This window comes from Barbus barbus, assembly GCF_936440315.1.
Source record: "Barbus barbus genome assembly, chromosome: 34".
NCBI lineage: Eukaryota > Metazoa > Chordata > Actinopteri > Cypriniformes > Cyprinidae > Barbus > Barbus barbus.
In genome coordinates, this window is record NC_136762.1 from 1,318,646 (window position 1) to 1,336,780 (window position 18,135).

General features: G+C 35.7%; 2 protein-coding genes across 2 annotated transcripts in view; one reads left to right on the forward strand and one right to left on the reverse strand.

Moving 5' to 3' along the window:
- The window catches only part of LOC306854576 (transmembrane O-methyltransferase homolog), a gene marked incomplete at its 5' end in the record, with an annotated part of 605,488 nt that overhangs the window by 478,548 nt on the left and 108,805 nt on the right, over positions 1-18,135 (forward strand). The gene's annotated exons all lie outside the window — the stretch shown is intronic.
- The window catches only part of LOC306854572 (endothelin-converting enzyme-like 1), a gene marked incomplete at both ends in the record, with an annotated part of 34,058 nt that continues 18,001 nt past the window's right edge, over positions 2,079-18,135 (reverse strand). The window contains 12 exons of the mRNA XM_079392706.1: positions 2,079-2,178; positions 3,510-3,586; positions 8,415-8,510; positions 9,150-9,215; positions 10,437-10,561; positions 10,771-10,838; positions 11,757-11,808; positions 12,614-12,672; positions 13,602-13,705; positions 13,785-13,859; positions 13,969-14,067; positions 17,291-17,513. Coding sequence (XP_079248832.1) covers positions 2,079-2,178; positions 3,510-3,586; positions 8,415-8,510; positions 9,150-9,215; positions 10,437-10,561; positions 10,771-10,838; positions 11,757-11,808; positions 12,614-12,672; positions 13,602-13,705; positions 13,785-13,859; positions 13,969-14,067; positions 17,291-17,513 — 1,144 coding nt within the window. The remainder of the gene's footprint in view (positions 2,179-3,509; positions 3,587-8,414; positions 8,511-9,149; positions 9,216-10,436; positions 10,562-10,770; positions 10,839-11,756; positions 11,809-12,613; positions 12,673-13,601; positions 13,706-13,784; positions 13,860-13,968; positions 14,068-17,290; positions 17,514-18,135) is intronic.

An 18,135-nucleotide genomic window follows, 5' to 3' on the forward strand; every position in this document is an offset into this window, starting at 1 on the left:
ACAGGAAGCTTATTTCCACCATGGAATAAAGAAATTCAATAAACTCATTGCCACTTTTTATCTCACAATTACGACTTGTTTTCCACACATTTTCAAGTTTCTATCTCACAATTTAGACTTTTATTTCCCTCACAAATCTCAGAATCGTGAGATATAAACTCAAACTAGTGAAATATAATCTCAGAATTGCGAGATATACTGTAAATTCGAAAGTATGAGGAAAAAAAGTCCAAACTGTGAGATACAAGTCACATTATTTTTTTAATTTTAATTAATGAATAGTTTCTATTTTATGGCAGGGGAAAAAACAGGAATGCAAGATATAAACGCAGAATTATGAGACAAAAGTCTGAATTATGAGACAAAAGTCTGAATTGTGAGAAAAAGTTGGAATTGTGAGAAAATTGTCTGAATTAAGAGAAAAATGTTTGAATTGCGAGAGAAAAAATTCTGAAATGTGAGATGTCAGCTTAATTATGAGAGAAAAGTCAGAATTGCAAGAAAAAAATCTGAATTGTGGAAAAAGCATGACTTGTTGAAATTGTATGATGTAAACTCAGAATTACATGAAAAATAACCAAAATTACAAGACAAAAGTCAGAAATGCAAGAAAAAAGTAAAGATGTAAAGTCAAAATTCAAAATTGTGAGATATAAACTTACAATTTAGAGAAAAAGGCATAATAGTGTCCCTGCAGCACAAAAGCAGTCATGAGTAACACAGGTATATTTGTAGCAATAGCCAACAATACATTGTATGGATCAAAATTATACATTTCTCTTTTATGACAAAAATCATTAGGATATTAAGATCATGTTCCATGAAGATATTTAGTAAATTTCCTACCGTAAATGTATCAAAACTTCATTTCTGATTAGTAATATGCATTGCTAAGAACTTCATTTGAACAACTTTAAAGGAGATTTTCTCAATATTTAGATTTTTTTGCTCCCTCAGATTCCAGATTTTCAAATAGTTGTATCTCAGACAAATATTGTCTTATCATAACAAACCATACATCAATGGAAAGATTATTAATAGTATCAATCTTAATTAAAAAATAAATAAACCCTTATGACTGGTTTTGTGATCTAGGGTCACAATTGTGAGATAAAAATATGCAATTCCAATTTTTACATATACTGTATTTTTGCCATGGCAGAAACAGGTTTCCACAGAATCAATGTGAAATCACAGTACTTCGATTCTTCTCCTCTGTCAGGCTGGTGTTTTTCCAGTTTCTTCACCTTCTGGATTGCTGGAATCTCCAAACAGTTTCGAGTCATATATGGTGTCCGGAAGGGTTCCTTCGTTCTCGCTCTCAATGGTTTGCTCCAGGATACTTTGGCTATCCAGTTTGATATGCCTGACCTTAATACGGCTCTCACCGGGGTGTTTAACTTTATTATGACAGGAGAGGGTGTCAGACTTGTTGGTACTGAAATTGCAGATGGTACAAAGGTAAAGTGTACTGACTGGACCTTCAGACTGAGGAATCTCCTCATGCTCTCTAAAGTTCTTCTCCGATGCAGAACCCCCCTCGGACTGCTCCTCTTCCTTATCATTCAGTGATGTGCACTTTTCGTCTGCTGTGAGCGGCACGGGTGAATATCTGTCCAACACGGTACGGTCTTCGCTGAACCATCTGTTTCCATGAAGTCTTCAGCAGTGAAACTGGTTGCACGGAGTACACAGGGGTTGGAAGACTTCCATCGGCTTGACATGATGAGTATGGTGACGGTGGCAGGGATGGTCTGTCAGGACGGTCACAGCAACCGATTCTACTTAAAAAACACTAAACATGTCTGACAAAACTAGTCATATCAAAACGTCAACATGCCTACAGTACAGCGCTGTCTCTCTCTCACACACACACACAAACATCAGTCGTAACGTGACTGAATCGACACACTCTGCATCCGGATATAAAAATAAAGATTTCAAAGAAAGATGGGTGTGAAATATGACACGAATTGATTTCTGATCACTAAAATGCTGTAAACATCAAACGGCGTGGGAGCAGCTCGGAGCGGTTCGTCATGGAAACGAGGGATTAGGAGACGCTCAGGGGTCAGAGGTCACCAGACGACGCATTTGTTGACTGGATGCATGGGTGATCCTCTGGGACAGTGAAACACGCGACCGAACTCCTCGAACTGAGACACGCTGCCGATCACCCTGCAGACAGACCATAAGAGAGATTCAAATACTCCACAACAAACACAATCAATCCCTAATCATCAACATCAGGCATATATATATATATATATATATATATATATATATATATATATATATATATATATATATATATACACACATACACACACACATTAATCGCATTCAAAATAAAAGCTTTTGTTTGCATAATGTGTGTGCTGTGTATATTTATTATGTATTATTATTATTATTATTATTATTATTATTATTTAGTAATTTATCAGATGCTTTTATCCAAAGAGACTTACAAATGAGGACAACAGAAACATCAATTGTAGTATTAAAACACCTAAAAACAGATCCATAACTAAAAGCTAAAACTAAATACTACATATACACATTATAAAAATAAAGAAATTAAATAAAAATGACAAATGCATACAACACAATTTCAAAACTTAACATTTAATTGGAAAAAAAAAAATCAAAAACCAAAAAAAGTAAAGACCATCGACTCCACCGGACAGGGACACCGGCAGAGGATATAAGTATCGCTTTTATTTCTCCTCTTTTCTACTTGTTTCACTTCTGTTTCAGTTTTTATAACCATTTCTTACTCTGTGTAAGTTGTTGTTTTTAGCATGTGTGTTTGGCTCAGTGTTATTTCTTAGGATTACTGATAAACTATACTGTCGTGATTTGTATTTGTTATCTATTTGAATTTTAGTTAAATAATGTCTGAATTTATTATTTCTGTATAGGTCTTTTATTAAGTTTTAGTTTTATTTAATTTGAGTTATTTTAATACTTCAACAAACTAAATGGAAATGTATGTATATATATATATATATATATATATATATATATATATATATATATATATATATATATATATATATATATAATTATATATATATAATTTATAAATGTGTATGTATATGTACGTATGTATGTATGTGTGTATGTATGTAGTTGTACATATACATATATATAGTTGTTGTTTTTTGGTGTTTGGCTTAGTGTTATGCTAGAATCATTATTATACTCATACCTTTTGTTCTTTAATATTTTGAATTGTTTTTGGCTTTATTTTTTTTGTGTTTTTCATTTAAATCATTAAAAAGTTTTGAAATTTTGTTGTATGCATTTGTAATTTTTATTTAATTTCTTTATTTTTAAAATGTGTATATGTAGTATTTAGTTTTAGCTTTTAGTTATGGATCTGTTTTTAGGTGTTTTAATACTACAATTGATTGCTTCTGTTGTCCTCATTTGTAAGTCTCTTTGGATAAAAGCGTCTGCTAAATGACTAAATAATAATAATATTACTTGTGTTAGCTGTGTATTACCTGTAATGTTCAGGTGCGTGTTTATCCGTCAGCAGCTGCAGGTAAATCGACTGCGATCGTCTCTTCATGCACCAGTTCTGTGATGCAATGTGTACAAAACATTTCAGAGCAGCTGAATATGACTGAACCAGTATTAACTAACAGGGCTGGGGGTAATGCATTACAAGTAACGGGAGTTACATAATCAGATTACTATCTTTAAGTAACTAGTAAAGTAACACATTACTTTTAATTCACAAGAAAATGTTTAAGTTACTTTTTCAAATAAGTTACGCCTGTAACTTTGTTTCCCATGTATTGACTGACAGCTCTATTGTTGCCATGTTGAGAAAAAGTGTGCTTTTTTTTTAGGGTCGAGACTAAATGTCAACATGCATTTATTCATCTCACTCGCACAAAAACAGCTTCAGTGTTCCTCAAAATGAATAAAAAAAAAACAGTGAAATGCAAACTCAGAACATGACGCAAATCTGCAATAGTTAAATAGTAAATAAAAAATATCCTTTATGTATTTAATCCTATTTTATTAACCAATGTCTTTCCTGCTAAGCTTCGATTATCAAATTCAATCATACCAATAAGCAAAAATAATTTTAGATAAACTATCATTTGAGCTTAATTTTTTTTTATTGCGTTCTACTGTACAGACGTTCTACCGTACAGACTGCGTTCTACTGTACAGACGTTCTACCGTACAGACTGCGTTCTACTGTACAGACGTTCTACCGTACAGACTGCGTTCTACTGTACAGACGTTCTACCGTACAGACTGCGTTCTACTGTACAGACGTTCTACCGTACAGACTGCGTTCTACCGTACAGACTGCGTTCTACCGTACAGACTGCGTTCTACTGTACAGACGTTCTACCATACAGACTGTGTTCTACTGTACAGACTGCGTTCTACCGTACAGACTGTGTTCTACTGTACAGACGTTCTACTGTACAGACTGCGTTCTACCGTACAGACTGCGTTCTACTGTACAGACGTTCTACCGTACAGACTGCGTTCTACCGTACAGACTGCGTTCTACCGTACAGACTGTGTTCTACTGTACAGACGTTCTACCGTACAGACTGCGTTCTACTGTACAGACGTTCTACCGTACAGACTGCGTTCTACTGTACAGACGTTCTACCGTACAGACTGCGTTCTACTGTACAGACGTTCTACCGTACAGACTGCGTTCTACCGTACAGACTGCGTTCTACCGTACAGACTGCGTTCTACTGTACAGACGTTCTACCATACAGACTGTGTTCTACTGTACAGACTGCGTTCTACCGTACAGACTGTGTTCTACTGTACAGACTGCGTTCTACTGTACAGACTGCGTTCTACCGTACAGACTGCGTTCTACTGTACAGACGTTCTACCGTACAGACTGCGTTCTACCGTACAGACTGCGTTCTACCGTACAGACTGTGTTCTACTGTACAGACGTTCTACCGTACAGACTGCGTTCTACTGTACAGACTGCGTTCTACTGTACAGACGTTCTACCGTACAGACTGCGTTCTACCATACAGACTGCGTTCTACCGTACAGACGTTCTACCATACAGACTGCGTTCTACCGTACAGACGTTCTACCGTACAGACTGTGTTCTACTGTACAGACTGCGTTCTACCGTACAGACTATGTTCTACTGTATAGACGTTCTACCGTACAGACTGCGTTCTACCGTACAGACTGCGTTCTACTGTACAGACGTTCTACCGTACAGACTGCGTTCTACTGTACAGACGTTCTACCATACAGACTGCGTTCTACCGTACAGACGTTCTACCATACAGACTGCGTTCTACCGTACAGACTGCGTTCTACTGTACAGACGTTCTACCGTACAGACTGCGTTCTACTGTACAGACGTTCTACCGTACAGACTGCGTTCTACTGTACAGACGTTCTACCGTACAGACTGCGTTCTACTGTACAGACGTTCTACCGTACAGACTGCGTTCTACCGTACAGACTGCGTTCTACCGTACAGACTGCGTTCTACTGTACAGACGTTCTACCATACAGACTGTGTTCTACTGTACAGACTGCGTTCTACCGTACAGACTGTGTTCTACTGTACAGACGTTCTACTGTACAGACTGCGTTCTACCGTACAGACTGCGTTCTACTGTACAGACGTTCTACCGTACAGACTGCGTTCTACCGTACAGACTGCGTTCTACCGTACAGACTGTGTTCTACTGTACAGACGTTCTACCGTACAGACTGCGTTCTACTGTACAGACTGCGTTCTACTGTACAGACGTTCTACCGTACAGACTGCGTTCTACCATACAGACTGCGTTCTACCGTACAGACGTTCTACCATACAGACTGCGTTCTACCGTACAGACGTTCTACCGTACAGACTGTGTTCTACTGTACAGACTGCGTTCTACCGTACAGACTATGTTCTACTGTATAGACGTTCTACCGTACAGACTGCGTTCTACCGTACAGACTGCGTTCTACTGTACAGACGTTCTACCGTACAGACTGCGTTCTACTGTACAGACGTTCTACCATACAGACTGCGTTCTACCGTACAGACGTTCTACCATACAGACTGCGTTCTACCGTACAGACTGCGTTCTACTGTACAGACGTTCTACCGTACAGACTGCGTTCTACTGTACAGACGTTCTACCGTACAGACTGCGTTCTACTGTACAGACGTTCTACCGTACAGACTGCGTTCTACTGTAAAGACGTTCTACCGTACAGACTGCGTTCTACCGTACAGACTGCGTTCTACCGTACAGACTGTGTTCTACCGTACAGACTGCGTTCTACTGTACAGACTGCGTTCTACCGTACAGACTGCGTTCTACCGTACAGACTGCGTTCTACTGTACAGACGTTCTACCGTACAGACTGCGTTCTACCGTACAGACTGCGTTCTACTGTACAGACGTTCTACCGTACAGACTGTGTTCTACTGTACAGACGTTCTACCGTACAGACTGAGTTCTACTGTACAGACGTTCTACCATACAGACTGCGTTCTACCGTACAGACTGCGTTCTACTGTACAGACGTTCTACCGTACAGACTGAGTTCTACTGTACAGACGTTCTACCATACAGACTGCGTTCTACCGTACAGACTGCGTTCTACCGTACAGACTGCGTTCTACCGTACAGACTGTGTTCTACTGTACAGACGTTCTACCGTACAGACTGCGTTCTACCGTACAGACTGCGTTCTACCGTACAGACTGTGTTCTACTGTACAGACGTTCTACCGTACAGACTGCGTTCTACTGTACAGACTGCGTTCTACTGTACAGACGTTCTACCGTACAGACTGCGTTCTACTGTACAGACGTTCTACCGTACAGACTGCGTTCTACTGTACAGACGTTCTACCGTACAGACTGCGTTCTACCGTACAGACTGCATTCTACCGTACAGACTGCGTTCTACCGTACAGACTGCATTCTACCGTACAGACTGCATTCTACCGTACAGACTGCATTCTACCGTACAGACTGCGTTCTACTGTACAGACGTTCTACCGTACAGACTGCATTCTACCGTACAGACTTCGTTCTACTGTACAGACGTTCTACCGTACAGACTGCGTTCTACTGTACAGACTGCGTTCTACTGTACAGACGTTCTACCATACAGACTGCATTCTACCGTACAGACTGCGTTCTACTGTACAGACGTTCTACCGTACAGACTGCGTTCTACTGTACAGACGTTCTACCGTACAGACTGCGTTCTACTGTACAGACAGAATTTCTTTTCCTTCAGCCTGAGGCGTATTCATTTCACTTTTGGTGTGAAAGGGCTTTTACATTTACCAAAAATATAACTTTTTATATTAAAAACAAAGAAGCAAGCCCTGCCCAGATTTGAAAAGTAACACAAAAGTAACAAAACACATTCCTTTCCATAAAAAAATAACTCGTAATTAGTTACTTTTTAAAGGGGTCATATGATGCTATTTTAAGTTTTCCTTTCTCTTTGGAGTGTTACAAGCTGTTTGTTCATAGATAAGATCCCTGAAGTTACAAAAACTAAAGTCTCAAATCCAAAGAGATATTCTTTATTATAGTTAAGACCCGACCACGCCCTCCTAAAACGGCTCATTCAAACACGCCCCAAATGTCTACGTCACGATGTGGGAAGATTTGCTAAACGCCGCCCAAATGTTTTCTTTCAAAGAAAGGCGGAACTATTATTCTGGCTGTAGTGTTGTTGCTGCCGCCGGCGTCATGTCCTGGCGACGCTGTGTTTCGTTGTGAAAGAGAAACTACTTTGTTTGGGCTTCCAAAAGAGGACACAACTAGAAATCGGTGGTTAAGTTGTATTTACAACACTGTTTCAGAAGAGTTCAACGCAAATATTAGAGTGTGTGCAGCGCATTTTACGGAGGACTATTTCCTGAACTTGGAAGAGTAGCTTACAATGCTGGCTTACACAAAGGCTGCTTCTTTAAAGTGGAGCAATTCCAACTTTGCAAGGACAGTCTGGCGCTTCTGACTCACAGCCTGTAAGTATGTTTCTGCTACTGACTATTCAAATGTGAGTTTTGAGCAGTGTAGAGTACTGCTTGTTGTTTGTCGTTTCTACGATCACAAATGCAGACATGGTAATGTTTATGCAGCGATGCAATGTGTAAAAAGACAGTATAAGTCATTATAATCAGCAATTATGTCCTCACTGGATGCAACAAATGCCTTGTTTATAATGGGTTTTATTGTTTTTGTGTCATCGTGTCCTCACGGCATCAAAATACGGTAAGGAGCATTACACCAAATAATGTTCTTTTTAGCAAATGTTCTTGTTATGACCTCTTTAAGGGAGTAAAACAAAATTTTAATGCATTACTTTGAAAAGTAACTTTCCTCAACACTGTTAACTAATGCTGTATGAACTAATCTTGTTTACCTGAGCGAACGCGATGAAGAAGAGCTGCTCGTGTGTGTATTTGAGTCCCGGCAGAGGACGCTCCGGCCCGTGTTCACGAACCCACTTCTGATACGCCTGCAGACCGGAAAACAAATCACCATTCACAGATGACCCAATGAAATTATGCTGGATAAACGATGCTATGCACTGTGAAAAATTCAGTGGAGTTTGGGTGTCACCCGGTGGCTAGTTTCGGTATAGCACCTAAAAATCTCAGGAACCTCAATTTTTGTGATATCAACTTAAAATTTGGAGCATTACTTAATTAGGCATATGGCTTTGATTTTATAGCAGTTTTAAATTCCAAAATATTTTGTAAATTTTTATAAAATATTTATTATACATTTTTAGTACAGTACATTTTCTTTAAGGTAAATTTAAACTTCTATAACTTTTTTACCCTTTATTTTAATAATAATAATAATAATAATATGCTGAATGTCGTCTTTTGTAACATGGGTTTTGTGTTTTGTCTCATGTTCATTGTTTGTACTGGAAAATGACAAAAAAAATTAAATTTAAATGTAAAATTTATAACGATTTTTATAAAGCACTAGAGAAAAAAGGTGACTTGTATTGACTTGTAGTCTCTGCAAACATTGCTAAAAAATGTTTTATTGTTTAATATAGAAACTTTAAAGCATTGCTTTGAAAAAAATCAACTTCAAATGGTGTTTTATTGCACTTTTCAAGGTAGGAAGTGATAAAACTCACATTATAAGACAACTTCAGTCCACCCAGATCAGCAATGTTCTCATCCAGCGTAAGACGCCCATTAACCTGCATACACATACACACACACATACATACGTTTAATACTTATTTTATTTCAAGTAACAAAATGCTTTTTTATGGGTTTAGTTTTAGTTTCCCTAGCTCTAACAGGAACACTTTATGCATAAAAAAAAAAAAAAAAAAAAAAAAATGTCTTTGTTTATACTGTTTATACAAATGAGAATTTCCCCAAAAGGAGGTTTTGTTAGGATTTGCTTACTTCTGGGCACAAACACATTACAAAAAAAAAAGTTTTCCAGTACAAATATCCAGACATCCTTAATTTAAGATACATTTAGTGAAAGAAGCAAAATGACAGTAGATAAAAAAAGTCATGTTTTCTGAAAAATGTCCCAAAATTTAGCACGTTTTTGCTTAAAACAAGAGAAAATATCTGAAATTGGGCTCAATTTCACTAAATTAATTCAAAGAGAAATCAAGATTATTTTTCTGACGTCATTGACAAATATTTTTTCCAGTTGTAAGCAAAAACTCACTTAATTTTGGTATTTTTTTGTTAATATCTTAATCACTTTGCATCTCCAGTAAATGTATCTTGATTTAAGAAAGTTTAGATATTTGTACTGGAAAACAAGACAAATATGGGGACTTTTGTTTTTATATAGTCTAATTATAAATACTAAAACCTACTGTCTATTTTAGAATTCCAAATGCATTTAAAATTCATTTAAATATTTATTTATTTGATTTTTATACTGTATTTACAAATGAGGTTGTACAAATGTGTCATCAAAACATGCTTAATTAGGTACACAAACACACACACGTCTTACTGTACACACTTAAATGAAAAAAAAAACTAAAATACAAATTAACAAATAAAAACTATATAAATTACTATATAAAATGCAACAAAAATACTAAAACTTTCAAATTAAAATGAAAAATGTAAAATAAAAACAACAATAATAATAATACAATTATTAATTAAAAATATACTGAAATAACACAGGTTAGGGTTAGTGTTTTGGATAGTATTTATAACTATCTGTATATAAATATAAACTTTATAAATCTATGCAATGTCCTTTAGATGAGTAAACGCACGCGTGGGTGTGTCTGCAAGTGTGTGTGTGTAAGAGTGTGTCTGTAAGTGTGTGTGTGTGTGTGTGTGTGTTTCTGTAAGTGTGTGTGTGTGTGTGTGTGTGTTTCTGTAAGTGTGTGTGTGTGTGTGTGTGTGTGGGTGTGTGTAAGTGTGTTTTGTACCCTCTGGTTGTACACAGTAAAGTTGTCGTAGAGTTTGACGATACACTCCGCCTTCTTCTGAAACTTCCTGTAGGACTCTTCCGTCCACCACTGCTTCAGGTTGCCATAGCGATCGTACTGCCCACCTATCAGCAAACAGGAAGAAGTCACATGACTCGAAAAATCTGCCAAAATCCTAAAAAATGACGTGAGAAACAGAGTGATCCATGATGTTCAGAAGAACTGACAGGCGACATCATTAGATCATGTTTCTGTGTTATTCAGAGATCTGAAGAACGTTTCTCACGTTCATTATTACAGGAGTGTTTTGGGTTAAAGCAGGTTTCTGTCTCACCCCAGTCGTCATATCCATGTGTGAGCTCGTGACCGATGATCGCTCCGATTCCTCCGTAATTCAGTGACCTAAAACACATGATAATGAAGAATACACTCAACATCTCATCCGATCTTTAATGTGCATCACAGAAATGAACAGCAGAACTCTCAATACAGCCTACACCACACAGGGTTACTGATCTAAATAGGGTTATTACATAGACTCATACTGATTTATAGACCACTAGTTAACAAACACTAACCCTAACACAACACTCTGCATTTATTTCATTAATAAAACACTTTATTTAATTTATTCTTATACTGTTTTATAATATGGATTAAATACAAGATTAATAGTAGTTATTAACATTGATGTCATTTGGAATTGGTAAATTGTGTTTGGAGAAAGTATGAACAGAATATCAACTTGATTATTACGCACTGTATTTTTCCTCTACCGCTGTTGTCGGTAATGCAAGGAATGTTGTGATTGGTTGTCAATGCAGCCAATCAGAATTTAGCAGCCTTGTCTCTGATTGGCTGGAATTATGGCATACTGTAACGCTGGGTTGTGTTGCGCAAGCGAGCCATCGGCGTTTAGAGAGCACTGAGGCCAGGCATCAGGGGAGCAAGCTAGTGAAACGTTGCACACGCAAAAGAGAAGGTCTTCACACATCCAAAAACGTATTTTAAATGCTAAATTTATTTCCGTGCGCTCAAAGTACTTTCTTCTTTGCAAGATGAACATTTTCTCCACAAAACTCAGTTCGTGCACATGCAACAAACACTTTTGAGCATTCAAAATAAGATCTTTTGCGCCCAGAATTGTGGCAGAGATCTAACCCCATAGTATAAGATGTACTATAAAACACACACACAACAGCTGAATGTTATACTAATGAAGTCAATAAGTTTACAATCCCATGTTACAATCACTGAATGCCTAGCCGCTGGTGAAGATGTAACCCATCTCTATTCACACAATCTCCAGAGGATACTCACTGAGGGAATTCAGGATCATAGAGAGTCGGCTGGAGAATTCCTGCAGGAAAAACTGAAGAGAAAGAATGAGAGAGATGAGCTTACTATGATGAAGCAAAGTGGAATATACAAATATGACAATAATTCATTATGATGCTAGTTAATGAGGTTTCATCTCGGTTTCTGTCTCACTTTCTGTCAAATTCAAATCAGCTGTATTGGCACGACAAACTGTAGATTGTATTGCCAAAGCATTTATATCTATGAGCAAGAAAAAACTAAGAATGAACAAAGATGAAAATGAAAATGAAGTCTCTCTGTCTGTATTGATCCTCTAACAGGTGGCATTTATTTCCCAGATAATGATGAAAGCTTCATTGTGATGTGCAGCTGGAAAACAAATTAATACATATAATAAATAACGCCTTAGTGAAGATGTACAAATGCTGAGAGGTTTGTGAAGAAAATATAATTAAAAGCAACAGAAGTCAATGGAAAGCCCTCACCATGAGAGAATAATACAGTAAATAATTAAGATGATATATATTAGCATTTACAAATGTGTGGTTGGTACAATTTATTCATGTTATTAAGTGTCTTCTGCTCACCAAGGCTGCTTTTATTTTATCTCAAGAAACATTTCTGATTATTATCAATGTTGAAACTGTGATACATTTTATTTTTCAGGATTCACAGATGAATAGAAAGTTCAAAAGAACAGCATTTATATGAAATAGAAATCTTTTATTACAATAGACATGTCTTTACTGTCACTTTTGATCAATTTAATGCGTCCTTGATGAATAAAAATTATTAATTTGATGCCAATTTTTCCAATTCAGCATCTCAATATTCAGGTGTGTGTTTATAATACTCACCCATCTGGTTTTTGTTTGGAAGGTAATACGCATTTAAAGCCTGTGGTGGAAGAAGCCACCTGTGAGAACACACACACACACACACACACACACACAGGTTGTTATTTTAATTAACAAAATATTGTATTTTAATGGACACAAATCAGTAGCAAGGCTAATTTATTTATAAAGCACATTTCATTCACAAAGTGCTTAGAAAACCCCCAAAATAATCAACAGATGAATAAGAAAAAAAGCAAAGAATAAAAACTGATTAAAAATTATTTAAAATGTATTAAACATTGCATGAATTCAGATCTGTGTGTGTGTGTGTGAGTGCGTGAGTGCGTGCACGTGCGTGTGTGTGCGTGAGTGTGAGTGCCTGTGTGTGTGTGTGCGTGCGAGTGTGAGTGCGTGTGCGAGTGAGTGTGTGTGTGTGTGTGTGTGTGAGTGCATGCATGTGTGTGTGTGTGTGCAAGTGAGTGTGAGTGCCTGTGTGTGTGTGTGCGTGCGTGAGTGAGTGCGTGTGCGGGTGCGAGTGTGTGTGTGTGTGTGTGTGTGTGTGTGTGAGTGCATGCGTGTGTGGGTGCGAGTGAGTGTGTGTGTGAATGTGTGTGTGTGTTTCAGGGCTCCAGAGATCTGGAGGTTTTTACAGATGCTCATTTTTCTTTGTTTTGACCGCCATGTTCAAACACAATCTATCCATATGATAACACACACACATACACACACACACACACACACACACACAAACGTCTGTTTCCAGACACATCAGAGACTCCTTTACGATCAATCACAAAACCATCTGTGATGATTACAAGAAAAAACCTTTTCAAATCTAGTGGCATGTTATTAGAGATGTGATATTTATATTAATCTTGGTTCAACATAATCTCTTTCTATTTATATCCATTTAAACCACAAGGTTTGTGCGTTTTCTCTTTGAAATCAGCAGTAAAGTTCCTCTGACTCAGTGACATCACTTCCTGTGTGGTTCTGTCAAACTCACGTCGTCTTGTCCACCTCTTTATGGATCTTTTTGATGGAGAGTTTGATGTTGTACTTGATGCTGTTCAGGATGTTCTTGAAGTATGTTTTCTCGTTCACATCGAACTGTCGAGGAGAAATAAAAGGATTTGAACTCAAGATATCATCTGGAATGGGATCATGTGATCGGTCAGAAGTGTCTTACCCCATACTCCTCATCAATAAGTTCAGGTTTTAACAGAAAATCAGGATATCCGGTCATAACCATCATGTGCTGCAGCTGAGAGCAAGATTCAGAATAATGAGAAAACATCTCAACTATTGCCTCTATTTATATAAACTTGTTAACTCTTTAGAGTCCGACTGAAACGTAACCGAGTTTTGCTCACCTTCGCTCGGGCAGAGTCTCTGGTTTCTTCATCCATCCAGTCGAGCTCCTGTAGTCTCTGATCTAACGAGTGTTTAATGTCCTCCACCAGCTCCTGCACCTGAGAACGGGGGCGGAGACAAGATGTCAATCAAAGGATCCGTCTCGTTTGATTGGGTCTCTGGATGACTGAACTAAAACTGACTATTATGAGCAATCTTGTTCAAAAATAAAAAAAAGAACCTCGTTCAAAACTTGTGCAAAAACAAAAAAAGGAAAATATGTAAATGACATTAAGTATCTTTTATTTAAACGTAAATTAAATTAAATTTGAATTAAATGTTTGATTGTTGCATTGATTACCGCTCTTTGTGAAGCGTCCTTGAGCTCAGGAAAGGTGCTATATAAATTAAACATTATTATTATTAAATATTTAATTCAATTTATAGACATCATCACATGCTTATTTAATATATAAACAACTTTTGTGCGTATTTATATATATCTTTATCATAACATAAAACAATGTAAAATTTATCATACTGTATGTGATCTATTTAATATTTATATTATAATATATATGTTATAATATATATATATATTATAATATATATATATATAATGTATGTTTTTTGTTTGTTTGTTTGTTTTTTACATGTACCAGTGTTATTTTAGTGTTTATTGATACTATTATGGTTTTTAGAAATTATAATTAATTTTATTTTTTGCTTTCATTTGAATTTGACTAAGTTTTTGTCATTTTGTTATGCATTTTTGTCATTTATATATATTTTTTTTTTTTTTTTTTTTTTTTTTTTAAATATGTCTATATAGCTTTTATTTATTTTGATTTATTAGTTTTTAGTTTATTTAATGTTAGTGCAATTAAAATGCATTAGAAATCAAATGAATTATGCCTTGGCAACTATAGATTTTTTTATAAATAAAATGTTATTTTATTTAAAGTAATGAAAACGTTTTTCATGGTTCAATTTTAGTTTTAGTGACCTATATTAACCCTGACCCATATATTATATCAGACTAGATCAGTTTCTATGAAAATATATTTTAACATTCATGTTAATTTAATAAGCAGTGGAAACTTTTGAGTGACAAAAATCATTTACACTTGTAATTAGAAAAGCAAGTCAAGTGAAACCTTCATTTAAAAGCTGGTCATCTGCTCTCAGAATTACATGAGACAACCTCAAATATTACAAATCAGCATATTATTATGATTTCTGAAGGATCATGTGACACTGAAGACTGGAGTAATGATGCTGGAAATACAGCTGCAGATCACAGAAATAAATTAGAGCTTAACAGATATTCAAGTAGAAAACATCTATTTTAAATTATAATAATATTTCACTATTTTTACTGTACTTAAAACCAAATAAATGCAGCATTGGTGAGCAGAAAAGACTTCTTTCTAAAACCCCAAACCTTTTGAATGACAGTGTGTGTGTGTGTGTGTGTGTGTGTGTGAGTGTGCGTGTGTGTGTGCGTGTAAGTGTGTGTGTGCGTGTGTGTGTGTAAAAGAGCAACAGGAATATTCTACAAAAATTCCACTAAAGAAAGTAAGTCATTTGTGGATGATTTGTTCCTTTAATAGAAACTCTAAAGAGGTCCGGATGATTCTCAAAAACAGTATGAAACCCACGGCAAGCTGGAAAAACGGCAAAAGTCTGCATTCGTCTGACAAAAGTCACATTTTGACTACAATCAACTATTTCCAGCAAGAAATACAAAACTTGTGATTATTGAGAAACAAAATCCAATATTTGGACATATAAACATATTTTATTATATATAACAATGTGTAAATTAAACCTGAAAAAGTACAGAAATTATCAGCAACAAAATAAAGTTGTTATACCGTGTTTTATTCAATATTAATCTATTTTATTCTTATTTTCTAATTTAAGAATATCATTATTAATATTTTGTATTCCAAAAAAACATTTTTTAAAGAAAGTTTTTATCTGTTTTCTTAAGATTGTTCTAAAGACTAAACTTAAGAGGAATTTAAATTCCTGACAAGAACATTTAAAAAATCCCTGTAAATAACTTCTTAAAGTCAGGACCGGTGTTATTTTCCATTTTCATTTAGTTAAAGTTTTAGTCATTTGTTGTGTGTTTTTGTAATTTTTAGTATTTGTTTTTAGTTTTTGTTAATTTTTATTTCAGCTTCAGTTTGTTATTTTACCACATCGGGTTAAACTACATTCAAATGAGAAATGTTTCCTTGGCAACTAGCTGAAATAAGTTTTTAACATTATATTTTATATTATATCACTTAACACTTATTTTATTTCAAGCAACAAAGATGTTTTCTATAATAACCTTGATTAGCCTCAAACATGTGTTCAGTTAATTAGTTGGGTTTTTTACGTTATAAAGCATTACAGCATAATACTAGCTACAAATAACACATATTACTATTACTAGGGATGTGAATAATAATAATAACCAATGATCAGTTATTATATTGTGTTACTGAATTTGAAAGCTCTACAAATTTGACTCAAACAGGCACTTATAATTCACATTAATATTCACATTTATAATTACAATATTCTTCACCAGAATTAAGCACAAAATAACTATTTAAAATGCACCTTGCATTAAAAAGTGTGTGTGCTTATTATGATTTTTAATCTGAGTTGATCAGTGAGTCTTTGACAAGATTGAATTGCATGAAATTTTTCTTAAGAAATTCTTACTTGAGAAAGATTGTTGTGAATCCAGCAGTATATATTAAAAAGTTACAGATCTTGATGTAAACTCAAACACTTCTCATTAAATGTGACCCTGGAGCACAAAACCAGTCATAAGGGTTAATTTTATGAAATTGTATAATTATGAAGCTGAATAAATAATCTTTCCATTGATGTATGGTTTGTTATGATAGGACAATATTTGTCTGAGATACAACTATTAGAAAATCTGGAATCTGAGGGAGCAAAAAAATCTAAATATTGAGAAAATCTCCTTTAAAGTTGTTCAAATGAAGTTCTTAGCAATGCATATTACTAATCAAAAATGAAGTTTTGATATATTTACAGTAGGAAATTAAAACATTTCTTCATGGAACATGATCTTAATATCCTAATGATTTTTGGCATAAAAGAAAAATGGATAATTTTGACCCATACAATGTATTCTTGGCTATTGCTACAAATATACCCCAGCGAGTTAAGACTGGTTTTGTGCTCCAGAGACACAAATGATCAGAGCTGCTCCGTGTTCATGTATAATCTTACTGTATAAGAAGTAGGCCTACTGACTCGTTTGTTATTGAGGTGTTTTTGGTGAAGTGAGCTGAGATCAGTGGTGCTCACCTTGGCTCTGCTGGAGGAGGAGAAGTGCTGCTGGACGAAGAGTGCACCGAGGGCCATGCCGAAGTGTTTGTTGGCCTGATTGAGACACAGCCGCTCCAGATCCAGCTGCTGCTCGCCTCCGTCGATCTCGCGCGAGAACTCGTGAATCGTGCTGCGAAACGCCGTGGAGAGATGCTCGCTCAGCGCCGCCACGATACGCCACAACATGTAGTTATGAAGAACCCTGAGAAACACAGAGACAGACAACAGTCAGTGAATATGCATTTAACTTTACTGTATGCGATCTAAAACAACATGGAATAAAATATGAGACTCGCGGTTGCTGATTTTATTCTGGGCCTATTTGTGACTCTGGACCACAAGAGCAATCATAAGGGTAAAAAAGATTATAAATAGATTATGATCCACAAATAAATGTAAAGAGATAAACAAAAATTAAACATATTGACAAATAAATAGAATGAGTAGATATAAATATATTTATTTTCACAAACATGAATTAAATTCACAAATGAGATTTGCAAATAAAAAGCATTCACAAATATCTTTAACAAACATAACTTTGCCTGGCATTCATTTGTGAATCACTGCAAGCATTTGTGCATTTAGAAACATTTCTAGCATCTAGACGATTCACAAATGTGTGCTTGTGAAACTGTAAGATTCATTTGTGGATCTCATTCTATTTAATTGTCAATGTGTTTCATTTTTGTTCATCTCTTTACATTTAATTGTGGATCATAATCTATTTATTTGGAATTACGCAACAATTCTATCCCCAAAGTTTAACCATTACGTCGCAGAAATACATTCGGATCGCGTATCACAAATCATTTTTTGCTGAT